Source organism: Phaethon lepturus, unplaced genomic scaffold, assembly GCF_000687285.1.
Source record: "Phaethon lepturus isolate BGI_N335 unplaced genomic scaffold, ASM68728v1 scaffold29086, whole genome shotgun sequence".
Taxonomy (NCBI): Eukaryota; Metazoa; Chordata; class Aves; order Phaethontiformes; family Phaethontidae; genus Phaethon; species Phaethon lepturus.
Window position 1 is genome coordinate 14,739 of NW_010547345.1, and position 19,054 is coordinate 33,792.

At 43.7% G+C, this 19,054-nt stretch overlaps 1 protein-coding gene across 1 annotated transcript in view; it reads left to right on the forward strand.

The window, feature by feature from the left end:
- The window catches only part of BRINP1 (bone morphogenetic protein/retinoic acid inducible neural-specific 1), a 40,752-nt gene that overhangs the window by 6,512 nt on the left and 15,186 nt on the right, over nucleotides 1–19,054 (forward strand). Inside the window, exons 2-4 of the mRNA XM_010289622.1 lie at nucleotides 7,256–7,446; nucleotides 12,698–12,867; nucleotides 14,200–14,305. Coding sequence (XP_010287924.1) covers nucleotides 7,256–7,446; nucleotides 12,698–12,867; nucleotides 14,200–14,305 — 467 coding nt within the window. The remainder of the gene's footprint in view (nucleotides 1–7,255; nucleotides 7,447–12,697; nucleotides 12,868–14,199; nucleotides 14,306–19,054) is intronic.

Sequence of the window (19,054 nt, forward strand, 5' to 3'; positions counted from 1 at the left end):
ATAAATGACTCACAAGCAGTTTGCAGTGTAACCTGATGGGTGTGATGAAAGGGAAGTGTAGCAGCTCACTCGGGTGAAATACAGGAACAGATCAATAGATGACAGATGAAGGTAGCTGGTGAGTTTACTCAGTGTGGAAGAAGTTACTATGTGTTATCTGAGGATGCGTAAACACGTAACTTGGAGGTGACCCCATCATTTGAAGGGGTAGTAACCTACTCTGCCATATTTACTTCTGATTTTTCTGATCACAATGGTAGCTATGTTTAGATTTGAAGTCAGAGCTAGGAATCATAGCCATGTCCTGGCCATGATCAAATTAATAATAAGCAAACTTAGCAATGACCAAATTTAATGACCTATCTTTTCACTTGTGCTTACCTCTGCTTTGACTCTCTAGTAATAAATTTATTCCAGCTTCATCTTTTTCTAAACAAATCGATTTTTTCAGCACCCAACAATTACCTGTTGTCTCCGAAGAGACCCAAGTGTAGTCCCATCCTAAGAGGGAACACAAGACTCTAAGTCATGTCTGTCTGATTGGTTTTTAATTCAGTGCTGGAACAATCTGTTTACCAAGGCACTTTCAAGGTTGCATGAAATCCATCTAACTTTGAAGTAATTTTATTTCCTTTTGCTTCTTGCAAACTCCATGTCATTCTGGACTTATTTACCTCCTTCTGCTTCTACAAAAAAAACCCTCCAAGTTTTCAATCCTGGAACAATTTAATGTTTTTAAGAAAAATATCAGAGCTATGAAAACAAAACTCTAACAGGAAAATCCAACAGGCTGAAATGATTGCCCAGAAAAAGGGAAGTAGTTGAGGTTTCAGACACCTCAGCTAACACCAAGCAGATGGCCAAAGTATAGACCAAGGAAAAAAAACAACAGAAGATTCTTCCATTGTCCTGTGGAGACAGGCGAAGGAGCAAGTAGACCAACAGCACTGTTTTATTTCTGCCATATGATTCTGTTGAATGATCCAAACACTGAAGGTCTTTGTCTTGGGTGCAGTCCTATACAGGTAAATGACCCTATAGGAATAAAACTGCTGCAAACAGCACAGCACTTATCAATAGATCAATAGTCAATTTATTTATCATCTTCACCTGCCAGCTGTCATATGTCAGCCTTTCTGCTTGCCTGGTTGTTATGCAAAATGCTGTCAGACTTGCAGATTTAGTGATTTCTTTTTTTCATACTTCTCTGGAATTAGATTTTTGTATTTTTTTCTCTCTTACAGCAGAGCTTCACCCTCTCTCTAATTTGGAACTAGTTTGAATCTATGGACTGGAGTTTTCTTAAACAGATTAGGGGGGATGAGTGCCAAACCCTCACAGGAAACTAATTCTTGTAGGTCCTTTGAAAAGCTCAGCTTTGAAGACTGACTTCTTCATGCTGGCCTAGATAGAGAAGAGGCCAAGCTGCAGAGGAAACTGCTAAAGGAATATTGCACTGCTCAGCCTGGGGCTGTCTGGCATTTTGAGGGTACAGACTAGAAATAAAACATCACTGACCATAATCAGAGATACCCCATACAGACTCACATTAAGCCAGACCTGGCAATAAAAGATAAGCATTATAGTGCTGTTGTCATGCTTGTGTTCTGCCCCTGTGGCATTGTTTGCAGAGTCAAGGGCTCACAGTAACCTGGAAGAGCTATCACCCTGAGGATTGAAGATAGCTATTACTTTGTGCAGCCCATGACTGGGACAATTAGGCTGAGAAAAGGAAAGACAAAACAAAAAAAAATGTCCAAACCAACAGCTCTGTTGTAGGAGCATCTAGGAAGATTCTGGAGGACTTTGGGCTAAGTTCCTGATGCTAACACAAAACTTGTTTTTTACCTGGCCAAAGCCTAAAATCTGTCTGTTTTGGTTCACACATTCTAACAGCTAATAACATTTGTCTGTAACATACATGGGGTGTCCAAAAATGTCTGTCTTGATGACTGTGAGGTGCTTGGATGAAAACAAGGGACAGAATCATGTCTAGGCAGATTTCATTGTATATAGACCAAAATCCAAGAGAGCAAGCAGGCTCTAGTTCTCTGTCTCTGACTGGGAATCCTACTAACATCAAAGGGTCAATGTGTGCAATATGCCAGGTAGAGGACATTAGGCAATGTTTGTGTCTTGCTGTTACCGAAGAGCGTGTTGCCTTTGGAAATGCTCTGTCTGCTCATCATGTCTGGGAGCAGTTGATGGCTTTTGAGTTATGATCCATAAAAAAGATCAGAAGCTCCAGAAAGGAGCTGGTGCCTTTTCCTTGTCCGGTTCCCAGGGAGCGATGGGGCTGGTCCTGTTTGCTGAGTGTGCACTGAGTGGGATGCACCGGCGGGCCCTGAAGGCAATAAATCCAGCAGCAGGAGGTGTTAGGGTGCTGTAGTTAGCGTGACAGTTACAGGCTTTGTTCACTGTCTTCCTGCTCTGAGGTTTTTTTCCTTTTTCAAACAGACTCTGTCTCGATTGTTGTTTAATGCGTTTAATTTCTTTTTGGTTTCAAGTGCCAGCTCCTGAGGTCTGTACTGAACTTGTTTCTTCGCTTACATCCTTTGGTTGTCTTGGCCATTTGAAGATGGGGAATTTAATTTGCTCTGATGGCCTCTCTCCTTCAGACTTCTCTCCCTGGGTAGAGACACTCATGCCCTTGGATACTCCTTACCTCTCTGCTGGTGCAGTGGGTGGTCTGGGTGATGTACCCATTCCAGGCTTTTGACTATTCCTCCCTCTTCAGCATTGCCCCCCTTTTCTCTGTTTCCCCTTAGGGGTCATAGTGCTAATGAGCACTGAGACATCCCTAGTGGCTCTCTGTCTCTGACATGCACAGCCTTGATGACGAGCTCATTAACACAAATTCTGAAGGGGCACATATTTTCTCAGGTACAGTGTATACAAATAAAATGTATCCCACCTACTGTGACAGGGAGGAAGGCCTGAAATACAGGTGTCTGCCTCCCTGAGGCACTACTTCATCCCTCTGTTCTCTCACCTCCCTTCCTCTCTTAGGCATTGGCACTTCCTACCCCTTCCAGCCATTAGAACAGTAGGCTTCTCGGTGCCTTCACCAGACATTAGAGAGCAGACTCCCCTCCTCTGACCTGGCAGGCATTTTCCTGGGTATGCTCCACATCAGCATGGGCTGTCTACACTGGCGAGACATTAGAGCATAAACAAGTGCCTCTCCCCCACTACTCAGACGTTAGGTCATAGTTTCTCCTTATCCCGTCTCTGCATCAGGGATACAGATTCTTCCTCCTCCTTGCTAAGAGGTTTATCATCTTTCTGAAGCCCTTAAAAGCTTCCCCACTGGCAGAAGTTCAGGCCCTTGCTAGGGATTTTCCCTGAGGGTCAGAAGACTCTGCACTAACCCTAACTGTATCATGGGGTGCCATCATAACCCTGGTTAAGTCTTTGCAACTTCTTCACCTGGAAAATGAGCGAGCAACAGTGCAGTATTTCTCTCAGTATATCTCTCGAGTGCCTTGAGACCTGTGGAGGCCTCACCTGTGGTTTCCTGGCAGTGGCATTGAGACTGCGGTGTCACTGGTGGTTCTGAGAAACAATGATCAGTTAAATGGCATCTGAGAATGAGAATCTGGAAAGATTTCAGTGCCCTTTTGCACACATCCATGAATCCAAGGCTTTGGTAGATCCTCCAAAGATTCACAGATTCAAGGATTCAGTGGTGACAAACAGATGAGAGTATGCTTACCTAGCCCAGTGCCACAGATTCAGTTTTGGCCAATAGTAGCTGCTTCTGCAGAAAAACCAATTAAGTCTAGCATTGAAAGCCAATAAAAAAGCAGTTCTTGGAGGTGTTTCTTCACAGACCTCAGGGGTTACAGGTTGGATAATTCTCTGAGGCCAGAGATATACTGTTCCCTGCAAATCACAGGATCATTAAGGTTGGAAAAGACCTTTAAGATCATCAAGTCCAACCATCAACCAACACCATCTCTCTTTTTTTTTTTATCACCTCAATAGTTCTAAGTGATTTCACTAGCCATATCCATTACTGTTAAGTCTGTTTTCCAAAATTGTGCCATAATCTTGGCCTTGGATGCATCTTACAGCACAGAGTTCTATAGGTTGCATGGAAGATTGCTAGTATTGAGAAGGTTGTTTTCAATGTAAAACATTCTGGAACTGGGGAAGCCAAGTTTAAGATGTATTTGCGGTCATTGATCAGGAAGCTTAACAACACAGTATCATTTGCCTGACCAATCCCAGCCAATAAACAGCACACAAAGATACAACCAAATACTATGCAAAACTTTTAAACAAGCTTGAAAAATGTCACTAAGTAAATTCAAATAATGCATAAATTAGAGGGAATTGCAACTGGCTCATGGATATTCTATGAGCTGAAGATAAACATCTAAGTTAGTTGCATAAATTATTCATCATAACATATTTGCTCAGCTTTTCTCATCAGCTATGAAAGCCACACATCCAAGCATTTGGAGAGTATAATAGAACTGCGCTTTCACCTCAGTGATATGCCCTAGGAGTAGGAAGCCCTGGGGACCAATAGCATGCCTAAGAACTGAGTGGAAAAAAGTCTCCTTCACTATGATGTTTTAGATGTGGATTCTGCTAAGGGCTTGTCTACTGCATGAATGGTGACTGGAATTGTCCCTTGGCAGCAGGCACAGTTGAAGATAAGGCAATGATTTCTTTTAAACTCCTCCTTTTGCCTCCTGCCAGTGGTGTCACGAGATGAGGTTGGACCTGATGTGAAAAATGAACCCACTTTCCCTTTGAATATGCTGTTTACTAAATTTTCATTCTTTGTTTCTCCCTTCTCTCATCTTTATTGCCCACCGCTTTCCAGTGCATGGTCCTAATGGTAACTGTTTGTCCTGTCCATCTCCATACACTGAGTGGAGGCACTCCTAGGGTTTGGATGTTGATACATCAACAGGGCCCTACTTGAACGGTTGCATGGTTCAACTCCATGGTCTTTGCTTTGGATTAGATAACTTGAGAGAAGCAAAAGCAAACTCTCTGGAAACATGAAGTATTCCCACAGTGCTTTCTACAATCGTGCTGGCTCTGGAGGGCTCTAGTCTCTCCTGATGATATCGATAATGGTTGCAGGAAGCATTAATCCATGCGTGAGTTTCACAGGAAGTAGTAATTGTCTCTTTGGAGAGGAAGCCCAGATGGCATTTTTCCTACGCTTGCTGGTTACTATCTTCATGATGGGAACATGGGAATCTTTATTTACTATAAAACCTTGCCTGTCTTAGCACCCAGAGCTGTGTCTTCCCATACAATGTAACTGCTGTATCCTGAAGGGACCGTTCCTTCATCATGGAAAAGGGATTTCCTTGTATAACCAGGTTTAGGATCACCATTCTAAGCATGAATGATTAGAGCAACCTTTCTCTGTAGTGTCAGAGAGAAGTTATTTGTCTTTACTATTAAGGTTCTACTTATCGTTAAGAGCAACTGTGGGGCCCCTCAAATGTATCTCTTTCACAGATACTAAATATTAGACTTTTACACTATTCTTGGACAGCAGAGGAAAAACTATATTCTGTTCCATATAGTGAGTATGTGGATGTTGGTAATGCACTTGTTATCTGCAGACAACTTTAGAGCCAATGGTCTATGTTTTATCCACTGCTGGTATTATCTTAGTCTATGGGTTTTTTTGGATTGGATCTGGGTTTTTTTGGCCTTTTGAAAGAGGTTTTTCTAGGAAAGACTGATGTTTTTGCAGATTTCAAGGTTTGACGCTAATGACTCTTAGAACGTGGTAAAAGTGGTGTTTTGTTTTGGCATTTTTACTTGGCTCATGAAAGCCTAGGAGCTACAGCAGAGGCATTAGCTTGGGTGTAAGGAGGTATTTTGAAGTAAAAAGCTGGCATTTGCTATTTTAGTGAATGCAGCTACCGTTAGGCAGCCTGGGGTGTTGTGACGGGGTGCAATCAAAATAAATACACGCATAATTGCATTAAGCAAAATAACTTAACACACTTGAAGTGGACTGGGTGTAGAATCAACCTGGGAAAAAAAGATCTGGTTTGTGATCCTGGCTTTGCAACTGACTTACAGCATCTCCTAAATCAGCCTGTATGTCAGGTTCTCTACCAGCAAAGTAGGATTGCCAGTGCTAGTTGACACACATTGATAGAAAGTGCCAGGTATTGTCATTCCTATTATTTAAATTAAATTTTTGTCTTAAACCCAGGTTTACGGGAATAAGTGAATGAAAAGCGACAGAGAAGCTTGTGACTCGATTATCTGGGAGATGGCTTAAGATAGTGCAGGTGTATTGTAGGAGAGTGGTTATAAATAATATCCTTTCCTTTTAAGAAGGCCTTGCTCAATATTTTTCAAAGGACATTAATAGGTTTCTCATGTTTTAGGTGCTCAGCTGGTGATGTATTTCAGAGGCCTGATTTTTAGATCGCAGGTGTACAAGGTTTTCTCTAGGCATTTCCCTCTGTGTCGTTTCAAAATGGATACCTGCAATAAAGCGCTGCTTTTGCAAACATTAACTTTATTTTTTTTTCCCAGTTGCTATCAGTTTAAAGGAAGGGATTTGAAAATCTCTTTATAGGGTTTAAAAAAAAAAAACAAAAAAACAACCAACCAGAAAACCAAACAAAATCTCCTTTTTCATTCTGGCCTCTGCTTATATCTGAATCAATCATTTAGATTGTTTATCAAGCGTATTGTTTTTCAAAATGGTCTTTTGCTGTACTCCCTGGTGCTGAGAGATTAAGATGTTTGGAGAAAGTGTGTCTCCTCCAGCCTTGCTTTGCAAAAGCAGTAGCTACAAGGAAGGCTTGTGGACACGGGGACATAGTAATGATCAGACTGGTCTGGATCTACAGTCTGTCGAACTGACCAGCTCTTTTGCTGACAGAAACCAGAAATTTGCTGCTTTATGGAGAAGCGTAAGACCCCAAAGTGTGTGAGGGTGAAAGGACCGGGCTGCTTTCTTTGTAAAGAAATGTAGCCCTCTGCCAGACATCTCTGAAGACTCTGAGACTATCTCCTCATCAGCCCAGACCCCGATCCTCAAATTATGTTGTTATTGTGCAGTAATGTCTCGCTTTTCCTCTTCTCCTCCCCCTCCCCTTCTGTCTAGCCTTGTGGCCTCACGTGTGTATCCGTGTGGGGGTGTCCTCCAACAGGATTGTCCCCTTCACCATTCTTCTTCCCTGTCCTCGGTGGCTCTCCCTGCCCCGCCAGGCTTGAAACCTCACCCCTGTTGTGTTCCTGTGTTGTCGCATAGGGAGTTTGCCCGTTGGAAGGTGAGGAACACAGCCATCGAACGGAGGGACCTGCTCTACAATCCACTGCCCCTGATGCCTGAGTTTCAGAGGAGCATCCGCCTCCTGGGCAGGAGACCCACCACGCAGCAGTTCATTGATACCATCATCAAAAAGTACGGCACCCACATCCTCATCTCTGCCACCCTGGGAGGTAGGTGGCAACCTGGGCTGTTTTCTTACACCCGTGTCAGTGGTGGGATGGTGAAGGCACTGGACAACACCCGCAAACCTTGGCCATGTTGCGTGGAGGGTGGCTGGTAGCACGAAGCCAGGCAGCAGCTCGCCTGGCCACAGCCCGACTCACCGGATGGTGTGGAACAGCGGATGAATACCCTTTCCCCGTGAACTCACAGCGTGATGCGCGCAAGTTCGGCATCCGTGGTAGGTGTGCGCCTGTGCTCCCCTGACAACAACGGCGTCCGCGTGCTGGTGTGCGTCAAGTTAAACACGCTTCGTTTAGCCGCGGAGCCTCTCTGTCATTCCCGTGCCCCCATTCTTAATTTGAGAATACGGTGTGTTGATCCCTCTTTTTTTCAGAATGAAACCCAGTGCAGGAGGAAAAAACATCCTTTCTTACGGGAACTGGAGGAATTTTAAAGAGCTCCAGGAAAAAGGAGTTCAAGGAGCTGGGCAGGGAGTGTGCGTGGCGGGGGAGGAGACAGCCAAAAAGGTCTGTGCTGAATGCACAGCATGACGTAGACTTTGAAAAAACAACGGTTAAGTAAAATTCGAAATGTGTATGCAAGGACTTCGCATGTGCAAGCAGAATATGTCGGTGATGACATAAGACAGAGTACTCTAGGGCCACTAACCCCGTGCACGCACTGCTACTGATGCTGCACAAGCTATTCAAGTACTGAGTATTGAAAACAGGAGGGGTGAAAATCAGCAACTCCTTGATATTTGCTGCTGATTTTTCTTTCCACTCTCTTCTACTATTTTTACCATTCTTTACCCCTTTGGGGTGTGCATTTAAATGCCTTTCTTTTGAGACCTACTATCTGTAAGAGGGATTTTGCAGTGGTAAAAATGTCTTAATTTTAGTACAGAGTTTGTTGCTGTCGCTGCTTCTAATGTACCTGACCTCCAGCCTTGCCACATTGTGAAGTTTGTAGTGAACTTTGAGGGATTTCTGGCCATCTGTCAGTTCCCAAAGCATTCTGCAGACACTTGGATGAGACATAGATGAGATTAGCTGTGTGCATGATTCATGCACAGATTAGGTGGTAGGTAAATTGGCATGGTTCCACTGAAGTCAAATGGCCTCTCATATGGCAAATGTCCTTCAAAGAACCTTGGGCTGCTCTTCAAGTCCAGGCATTCAAACTGTCTGCTCCATCAGCAAGAAATGTGAGAGAAAGCAGGTTTCCATGCACTGAAGAGTACGAGTGACTGTCTGCATCAGGCCTTAATAAAGTCTGTGTAAAGACAAACTCCTTTTTTATTGAGGAAATTGCTTTTCAGGACCATATTTTACAGAGGCCAAGCCAGCCAAGTAAGAGCCTGTTAAAGTGTTGAGAGTTTCTTGTGGATTTACTTTTCTTTCCATTGATATGCCTTTTTCTTCTTGCCTCCTATTTTGAATTTCCACAGATGTAAGAAAGACATTTGATGGTAAATATATTTTTAATTTTGCCTGGGTGGGGTTGTAAATTATTCACAGTGGCTTGTTTCTTCTCCTGATTTTACAACACAACAGTTTTAAATATGCAGAGGTTCGTAACGAGAACTGGTGTTGGAGAGGAATGCTAAATGCTCAATCAGCCCGGAGGATGGTGAGCAATGGTGGGGGAGAAAAGAAGGATTTGTCTTGGCAATGGCAGTCCCAGAGAAAATGTAGATGAAGCTGAGCATGCATTTTGCAAAGAGGACACACTCTAATCACAGTCTGTGGGCTAAACAAGACCACTGGGATAGAAAGTAGACATGTCCTGGCAACCTTGCTCTCCCAAGACCTCGGGTCTCCTCAGAAAATTAGGAGGATTCCACTTTGGATCACAGTGGTTTGTAAACTTATCCTGATGTCTTATTAGGTTGCAAACAAGTGACAAACACACAGGAAATTGTTTTGCTTTTAAATGCCAGCTGTTGCATGGGCCCTGGGAGGCTGGGTGATGGATCGGGCCAGCCCACCTGCATACAGCAGCTATTTTCACACCTGGCCACATGAGGAACAGCTCTGATGCCTTTCAACCTACAGAGTAGCCGGGTCCGCCTGGAGCTTAATAAAAAACCAGCTCTGCTCCAGCCTAGTTCTGACAAAGGGATTGGTGAAGGGTCATTTTGAGGGCGTCCAGACTCTGGGATGGAGCACACAGAGCTGAGAGCCAATTTGCAGGGAAAGCCCTGAAGGAAAGACAACTTTGAACATAGCATCCACTTAATAAACGAGAAATTAAGACTTAATAATGTAGCAAAAGTCTATTAACCTCTCTTGATCTAAGGGTTGCTTTCTCATGCGTGCTCTCAATGGGGATGCTGTGCTTTTCCAGGTCTGCACACATGTACACAGAATAGGTTTCCAGCAATATTATTTCTGCTCAGCACCCTTCACTCCTAGGGACAGTATTTGTCCCTCAGGAGAAGCACCGAACATCTTGGGCTTTCCTTTCCTGTTTTCTTCCTGCCAGTGGAGGGGTCCAAACACCTCAGGGAGGAAAAATAACAGCTTTTGTGGGGAAATCACTAATTTCCACTGCCCTAGAGCACAGGTTTCTCCTGTCTGATGTGTAGGAGCTGTCTCAGCTGCTCATTGCCTGCTTTGTGTTGTCTGGGGACAGAAAGTTAATGGTGGATCTCCTGGTGATCTGAAACCAGTGTTATTGCCTGATGCAATTCAACCCATGCTTTCTGGTTGCTCTCTAAGGGAGCTCCATATCTCAACATTTCTCTACTAAAATGAACTGGTCTGAATGGAAAAGGTCCTGATTTTTGTGCCTTGGCTGTTAAAAGAAGGCATGATTTTTTTTTTTTTCCACAGAAAAGCTGGTTTTTCCAGTTACTGGTGGAATTGAAGATATGATAACTGGAACCCAGAGGTCTCTGAGAATCACAGCTAAGGGGAGAATTATCCCAGGTCTTCCCTCTCCTTTCACAGCCTTGTGGAATGGAGGCAAAGCATCATTCGTCTGCTGCATCTTCATGCAGAGAAGCACTTCTGTTACATGAGAGATACAAAACTTTGGGCTCAAAACACACTTTCACACTGATCCAACCTATCTTCCCCCAAGCCCCTCGGCTAGCTCCGATGCAGATGTCCTTCTAGCGGCAAGCAAGTTGTCTCATGAAAAGTCATAAAGTCTGACCTTCCTTCAAATCCCTCTGTAAAACTCACCTCAAAGACGAAACCTGAAGACGCGCTGACAGCAGCCAGGCACCCGGTGTGCGGCGACTGCCGTCTCTCTCGCTAATCACAGTCATCTTATTGCCTTGTGCTTCGCTGGCAGTTTGTCGTATACACCTGTTGGCTCATCAGACACGTGGGTTTTAAATCCTCTGGGACAGGAACCATCTTTTTGCTGTTTGTGTGGGTAGAGCCTGATGTGACAGAGCCTTGATCCCTGCTAAGGTCTCCTCATGCTGCTCAACGCGTAATAATGATAACGGTGATAAAGGAAATCAAAGCCGGTCATTTTCCAGGGGAAGTGTTTTTGTAAGAAGTAACAATGATGATATTGTTGCTACTACAATTTTGATCATGGTCAAAGGATAGTGTCTTATTTTTAACGAAGTATTAAAGAGAAAGTTTTACATGCCAAACTTCTCCACTTAGCTCCTCTGAAGCCAATTAAAAGATTTCAACTGATCAATTCTTTTGATGAAAAGTATCTTCTTTCCACCAAAAACTTCCATTTTTCATTTCAAAGCCAGAGGCTCAATCCTCAGCATATCAATAGCTTGAAAAACTGAAATCTAATACAAATATTTTGATTTTCATCCAGAATATTTTTGATTTTTCAGGCATTTGACTTCCAGATAAAAGCTGGAAAATTTCCAGGGAAATCAAGGGGGAGGGCTTACTGGGGTTTTTTGCATGTATGCAATGAAATAAATTATTTGGACAAATCAAACTATTTCAGCTAATAGAAAATTTTAAGAAAAGTGCTTGTTCTCTTAAAAAAAACAAAAAACAAAACAAAACAAAAAAAACCCAAAAAAACCAACAACAACAACAACAAAAAACCAAAAACAAAACAAAACAAAAAAAACACAGGCAAAAATGCTGAAGAGCAAACTATTTCTTGGCCTAAAAAGTGGTAATGCATTTTTTTTGACCATGCTATCATTGCCAGAGGCAATGTATTCATCAGTGGTTCATCTATCAAATCAGAACAAGTACCGTTCCTCTCATTAAGAGAGTTATGTAGAAGTGGCACATTCCTATCCTAGGTATCTATTCTCTTCATTTACTAAAATCAGAACTTCAGATGTTAAGAATGCAGGACGGTATTCTGCTTTTTAACACCTTCTATAATGCCAGCCTTATGTCAAGAATGAACTGGATTTTAATCTGGTTCATACAGCACAAATGGAACTTTTAGGTAAATATTACTTCTCAGCCTCGTGTCCTTTTCATATATCTGTTGTTAGATTCAGGTTTCTGCTAATGTTTAGGATGTTTAGTGCTATCGGGTCTTAACTGCTTCACTCCCAGAGTCTCTGTGATTACTGGCTCAAAATCACCTGTTGTCCTTTATATTGTACAACATTTTTTTTGCTCTCCACTTAAATTCATTGAATGAGACTCTAGGAGAAGAAAAAAAAAAGCAGAAAGGATGGTTGGTTTAACTTAACTTTCTCATTTGCTCTTTCTTCTGATGGCTCTCTCCTCTGAGCGCTCTCCTTTGCTTGGTTCCCTGCTCTTACCCTTTTGCGTGGTCACTGGAAGCTAAAGAGCTACAACTAGCATCTGTTTGTCCTCTGTACCCACCTATGTACCTATGGCCTATTTAAATCTTAGTTGGTTCCTTCCAGGAATCAGCTCAGAGAGAACTGCATGAAATGCAATGGCATCTTCTCCACTCAGGTGTGCATCGTTCCAGAGGCACTGCCTGCAGAGAAAAGCATTCCTCAAGTGGGACAAATGGTCTGAGTCCTTTCCAAGAGTTGCGGGAAAGCTGTGCTGGCTAAAAACCATCCAAAATGTTATCTACTCAATTCAGTGGAGCTAACCTACAAGTGTGGTGGACCTGGCCTTTCTGGCTGAATAAAGAAGGAGGCTCATATATATTACACTGAGGTTCTGGCACTGGTGAGGAAGGGTGGGTTCATTTAAGAGTGCTTTAGGTGTTGGGCTTTTCTTTCTTTAGGTGCAACACGTGACATCATGTGTTCCTGTTAAGATGGCCCTACATGACAGCCCTCCTGGGCCTTACTGGAATCTCCTTTTCTTTCTGCTATAGGAGAGGAGGCCTTGACCATGTACATGGACAAAAGCCGCCTCGACAGAAAGTCAGGAAACGCTACCCAGAGCGTTGAGGCATTGCACCAGCTTGCTTCCTCCTACTTTGTAGACCGTGATGGCACCATGAGGAGACTCCATGAGATCCAGATCTCTACCGGAGCAATCAAGGTACTGTATCTTGTCTTGGCAAGAGAAAGATGATTGTATGTCTATACCAATACTGTAGGGATTTGGGGCAGGACCTTGCTAGTCCAGTGTGATGTCTTTTTTTTGATCACAAGTTATTTTGTTCCTGCACTGATTTCCCAGGGTAAATTGTTCTCTTATGGACCTTACTGAAGAATTGATTTCCCCAGTTCAAGTAATATCTGGAAAGAGATGGGTATTCAGGGTGATGATTATGTAGGATAGGAGACTTCACACTATCTGTGGCAGTGAGCACTGGAAGAGGGAGAGAGGGAACGGATAATCCAGATCAGCGATGGAGTTTGGAAAGGAAAGGCAGGTCTGTGAAATGGGCAACCCCTTGCAAACCAGAGGTATTTTCTTCTTGTGGGTGTAAGACTGATAAACATCTCTCAGATGAATTTACTACAAAAAAAGGTGAAAAACTCAGTGTGGCATTACTGAGGCATCTGGAATGAAATGGACTGAGAGACAGCTTGGGGGTTGCAGCAGGAAGGAAGGGGAGCTGTGCAGAGCATACAAAATAGGGAAAATGGCTCTGCAGACAAAGGCTGCCTTCTCTGAAAGCAATCATCCTATACTGGGGAGGGATTTTATTGTTGGAGAGTTCACTCCAGGGAAGGCGATGTGGATGGAGTCGTCGTTGTTAGCCATTTCTGAAAGGTTTCAGCTCTTGTTATTCTGTGGTGTCTCATGGCTGAGTCTGTTCCCTTCTGGATGGGAAATCGAATTGAGATATTGAAACAGTGACAGCAGATAATCACCCTTTGTGAATTCAGGAAGGGCAGCTCTTCCATGGCTGGAAACCAACAGCAACAACCACAGCAACAGCACTGCAGGTCATCTGTGCCTCCATCTATTCTCAGCATAAGGATGGCGTGCACATATGTTGTGGGAGCTCTAGGCACCATTGTGGACTGGCAATCCATCTCTGTATTTTTCTTTCCAAATAAGAGAAGCCAGGGAATAATTCCTCTACTGGCTTCTGATGTTCTCCAATGGAGATCCTCTATGAGCAACATCAATCTGCAGGACCTCATTGCCAAGCCCAGAAAAACATGCAGTACCATAAAGAAAGCAGATACAATTCACTCTATTTTTTCAACTTGTGAGTGTGCCAAACATTAGCCATGTCTGTCCAGTGTGGGGCTTTTTTCCCAATTAGGGAAGATGCATTTTGGATTGCATCAGCTGGTGACAAGGAGTCACCATATTACATCATATTATCATCATATTACAAGATCTGAACCTGCCTGGGGAAGATGTGATGCTGCAATGAAAGGGAACACTCTCTCTTTTCTACATCCTCCGTAGGTAACAGAAACTCGGACTGGCCCCCTGGGCTGTAACAGCTACGACAATCTGGACTCTGTGAGTTCTGTCCTTCTGCAAAGCACTGAGAGCAAACTCCACCTGCAAGGTAGGGCACAGGAGTGAGGGATCTGGTAATACAGGGCACGGAGTGGGGGGATGAAATGAGAGGGGTGGCCCTTTTCTAGGCTTTTCTCCTGCTGTGTTTGCTGTGATCTTCTTTGCTGTAAGTTCCCTGAAGCAGGACGGGTGGCTTCTGGTGGCTTCGTACGATGCTCAGCCCAGCAGAGCCAGGGCTTGACAGGGACAGAGCTAAAGGCACAAGGAACTGCAGACTGGATCCCAGTGAAGTGTGTGGGCTCATTGAATTTTGATGGACTTTGGTGTGTTATACATACACCAATATAAATAAATGTGACCTTTTCCATTAATATTGAAGGGACATTCTACCCACATCTCTTTGTCCCTCCCAAATTGCTGATTTGCGTAAGAGGTTTGCAGATCAGCTTTTGGGACTCTCTTAATGACTGTAATCTTTGGGAAAAGTCACAGAGGTTTTATTTGGATGCTAGAAGCCATGGCTTCAGTCCCAGTTGAGGGGCTAGTACAGAAGTCAACAGATAGAGGTCATGACTGAATTAATAAATAAATACATGCTGGTTAGCAAGAAGTCAGCTTCAGTAGAGGGAGGAAATTCACTAGGTGTGTAATTTACTAAGGTTATTCCCAAGTTTTTGAAAAAATAAGGAATTGTGAGATTTAATTGCTCATTTGCCCAGATGGTTTTATTTCTGGAATCCTTGTACTTGCACAAATATTAATTTTTCAGATGAATGGGCTACATTACATCTTCCGCTTTGAGTATAATTTGGCAAGTGCTGTTTTAATCTTGGTTTCACAGAAACTGGGTTTCATTTACTGAGTCATGTTGTGGATATATTATTATTGTTATTATTTGCCTTTAAAAATAATAGGCAGGTTGTTTTCACTATTCCGGTGATTATCTAAATCACTGAGTTCTGGTTCTTACCTAATTAACAGTAAACAATTTGAGGCTCTTTATATACTGTGATAATGGCTGCTGGTAATGAAAACCCAAGGATGACACATCCGATAACCAGGTAAACAGCTAAATAAGCAGACAGCAGGGATTATAGGCAGACAAACTGGTAAGTAGGTAAATCAATAGATCTCTATTGGCTATCTGATCCTGCAAGAGAAGAGAAAAAGCAAGGTGCCTGGGAGGGGGAAGGAAGCGGAGGAAGAGCGAAAATTTAGAGGGGGGGGTAAGGTGGATGCGACTGGGATCTCTGATGGGAGCAGACAGATGACCTCAAGCGACAACTACATATGGGTTTCATGGAGCTTCCTGGCATAACCCAGCACAGAGAGAGGCCAGACCCAACCAAGGGAGACAGCAAGGGAAGGGAGGAATGTGAGAGCTCTTCCTAATAGGACAAAGTGACCTTTAAAGCTACACCTGAGTGTTTTCCACCTAATCTGGAGTGTGGTTCTTGGGATAATTACCCAGGATCCTTCCTCTGCTCTGAGAAGCCTCATTAGGAATTAGTCACAGGGCTGCAGGTAATGGATCGTGACCGAGTCTCCTCTGATCTGATTAGCAGCCGACCATGAGCTGCTGACAGAAATCCATGTTACTGCCTTCGTGTCACTCCGGCTCCAAGGCTGGCTCAATAAAAGAGCAGCATCTTTGTGACAGGGAGAATTTCTGTTTCTGAACTTGCTCGTTGCCTCCCAGCCCTGAGAGTCGTGGTTTCGAAGATGTGCTCTTCGGGAGAGGCAACGGCCAGACCCAGAGCTATCTTCGTGCCTGCACGTAGGGCTCGGGAAGGCCGGCCAGCCTGGAGATTCAGGGGAGGACCTGGGTGCACACAAAGTGCAGGGTGTCTGGTTCTGCACCTGTGGGTACGTGGACAGGAAAGCAGCACTAGTTTATAAACCAGTATCCACGCAGAGCCAGCACGCACATACACCTCTGTCAGATGCCTGCGCTGGCGTCTGTACACAGCTGCGTTTCTCACAGAAGGTTGCCCTTTTTCCGAGCACTACCTGGGCGCAGATTCCCTGTCCTGTGCCTGGGGAGGGCTGTGCGGTGACGCAGCCTCCCCTCGCGGGACCGGGGGCATCCGGTTGTGGGCACTGCACTTACTCGCACCCCGTTTCCTCTTACTCCTGCCACCAGCACGAAACCCTCCCTTCACCCGCCTCTGGTGAGGCTGATGCACAAGCTGCCTGGGAAAGGAGAAAAGCAGAGCATGGGAGGGGAAGATGCGAACACCTCTACAGCAGTCTGGTGGGAAACAGGAATTTGTGTTCCCTGGAAAAGTCAGTCTCTTAGGCTGAAATTTGAAAACTTGAGTGAAAAAAAGCAACATTTTGAAAAGTTTTGGGAAATGAAAATTCCAGAGATCCTCTTGGAGAGTATATGTCAGTATTGCAACATGGCACTATTTCAGTAAGGTAAAATCCTTCTGTGCTGTTGTAAACATTGCAACATTAAACAGAAAATATTGCATGTTAGGTAGTTTATGTCAAATATGGTAATAGAACATTAAAATTTACATTACAATTAATATTAAAGTATTTGCCAAGATGGACAGAGCCGTAATGACAACACAAAACATTTCAGCTTTTCAGCAAAACAAAAAGAGGCAGTATGAAAAATGCATTTAGACCTTTCCCTGTCAAAAGTGCTTTTGGAGTCAACATGCTCTCACAAAACGCTTCAATGAAACTGCATTTTTGACAGAGAACTCTTCTGTGGAAAATGTTTCAAATAACTCTAATTTAGAGCTGGGGAAATTTACCTCTTAATGCAGGAAGCCTTTTATATAGAGTCCAAAGCTAAACATCTCTAATAGTTTTTCTAGGTGATTCAAGGACATGTTCCCTTGTCAGACACTTCATATTCTTCATGTAGTTATCCAAGACAAACCTATACCAAATCTGTGTTGCTTTTAATTTTTAAAGAGGAACTTTACACTCTACAGAGTGGCAGAATTCCTCCTTCTGATTCATAAGTTACTTTCAGAACTAAGATATCCTCCCTAACACTCGTCACCAGCAAACTTACCTCCTGTGTGTATTATCAGCTGCTGTGGCTGCTGTGGAGGATGAGCACATCCCTTGTATACCCTGGCTTGGACTGAGGTGTTCACCCCATGAAAATGGTCCAGTATCTCAGTTTTTAAGACCAGGTTGCCCCCCTGCTTGGCTGCTGACATGAGGTTGCTTTATCAGTAGACAACACTGAAAGATTAATTTTTTTTTTAACGTTTGCAATATTCAAAGAAAATTCTTAGTGAATAAAACCAGCATCTTGGGAAGTTTTATTAAGGTTGTGGCTGGAAGCAGGGCTTTCCCAGCTAGCATAGCTGGCTGCAAGCTGCTCTGTGGGGCTGGTGTGCCATTACAGTCCTTGGGACTGCAGCTTTCCTGCTTTGAAGGTGGCAACAGAAGCACCCAGAGTAGTGCTCTCAACCAGTATGGCCTTCTTACACCCTCAGGTTTATAAAATTACCTTAAAAATGATTAATCACACTTGTGCTTTACTGACAGCTGTGATCAGCTCCACTTCAGCAATGTTTAGTCACTGGACATGATGCAGAACTACATACGAATGCTGGAGGTGGGTACCACAGCTGAGCGAGATGCTACCGGCCCAGAACTTATAAAATATCTTGCTAGAATCTGGTTACAAGGATACTCAATACAAACTGAAAAATATTTACATGAATCTGCCCTTGTCTGGGTATGATGATAAACATGTGGGGGTGTGTATATATATACACACACATGTCAGAGTACAAAAGTGAAAACAGGCATGGCTGCTTTCAGTAACCCTAACACTGATTTCTTCCACACGGAAATTCCTGGCTGGAAGATCTGAGTCACACGTAATCCCTACAGCCTGTTTGCAGTTTTAAAGTTAGAGCTTTGTGTCTGGTGTGTGCACACTTGTGTTTCGATGGGTAGCTGGATTTCTGTGTTACTTGTGTTCCTGGTCTAAGCACGTATTTGAGGATGTGCTGCTAGTTCAATGTTACAATTAACTGCATGGATTCCAGCACAACTGCTTACCTGATTAAAGTTAAGTGCTTATATAATGTTTTGTTGAATTGGTGCTAAGTGTATGGGGGTTTGATTACCTCTTAAACGTGAGTTTATTTCTTACAAGAGAAGGTTTTCCTGGAAATGTTTTAGAAACCACGAGTTTTATGGTCAAAAAGCAAGTAGCCTCATGAAGCACTCTGCAGTGCAGGCTGGGACCACGTTATATTTTGGAGATTACAGGGTATTCGTGTTTCTGTATGTGCTGAGATAATTAATAGGTGTCCCTTGCAATGGGAACAACACTGCTTTCAGCTTTCCTTGAAACTGTGGTTGGTTTTTTTTTTAATCCCTCTCCCCTCCAGAAAAAGATCTCCAAAGCCAGTATCACTTCTAGCTGGGACCAGGCAGCATGTCAGTGCTGTCATCCAAGTTAAAATTCAAAAAGAAAATACAATCAGCTGAAGAGCTTACAGGCATTTGGTCCTCATGTTTAAAGGTTGGAGGAGCCACCAGGGCAGGTTGCTCCATGAAGCAAAGAGTAGAAAGGTTTGTTTGTGGGTCAGTGCACATGAGAAGCCCAGCCTCCCTCTCCTGCGGGCTTGCAGCTCAGTGGGGACAGCAGCCTTACCCACGGACATCTCGGGAGTTACCAAAGGACCTCAAAATGCTGATCCTCATTAGAACTAGTTTTGAGGTGTTCGCGGGGGTGCTGTAGACTGTGGCCAGCTTCTGGCGTGTTCCTTCCCGTCCCTGCGACAGCACTGCAGAAAAGGCAGCAGGATCT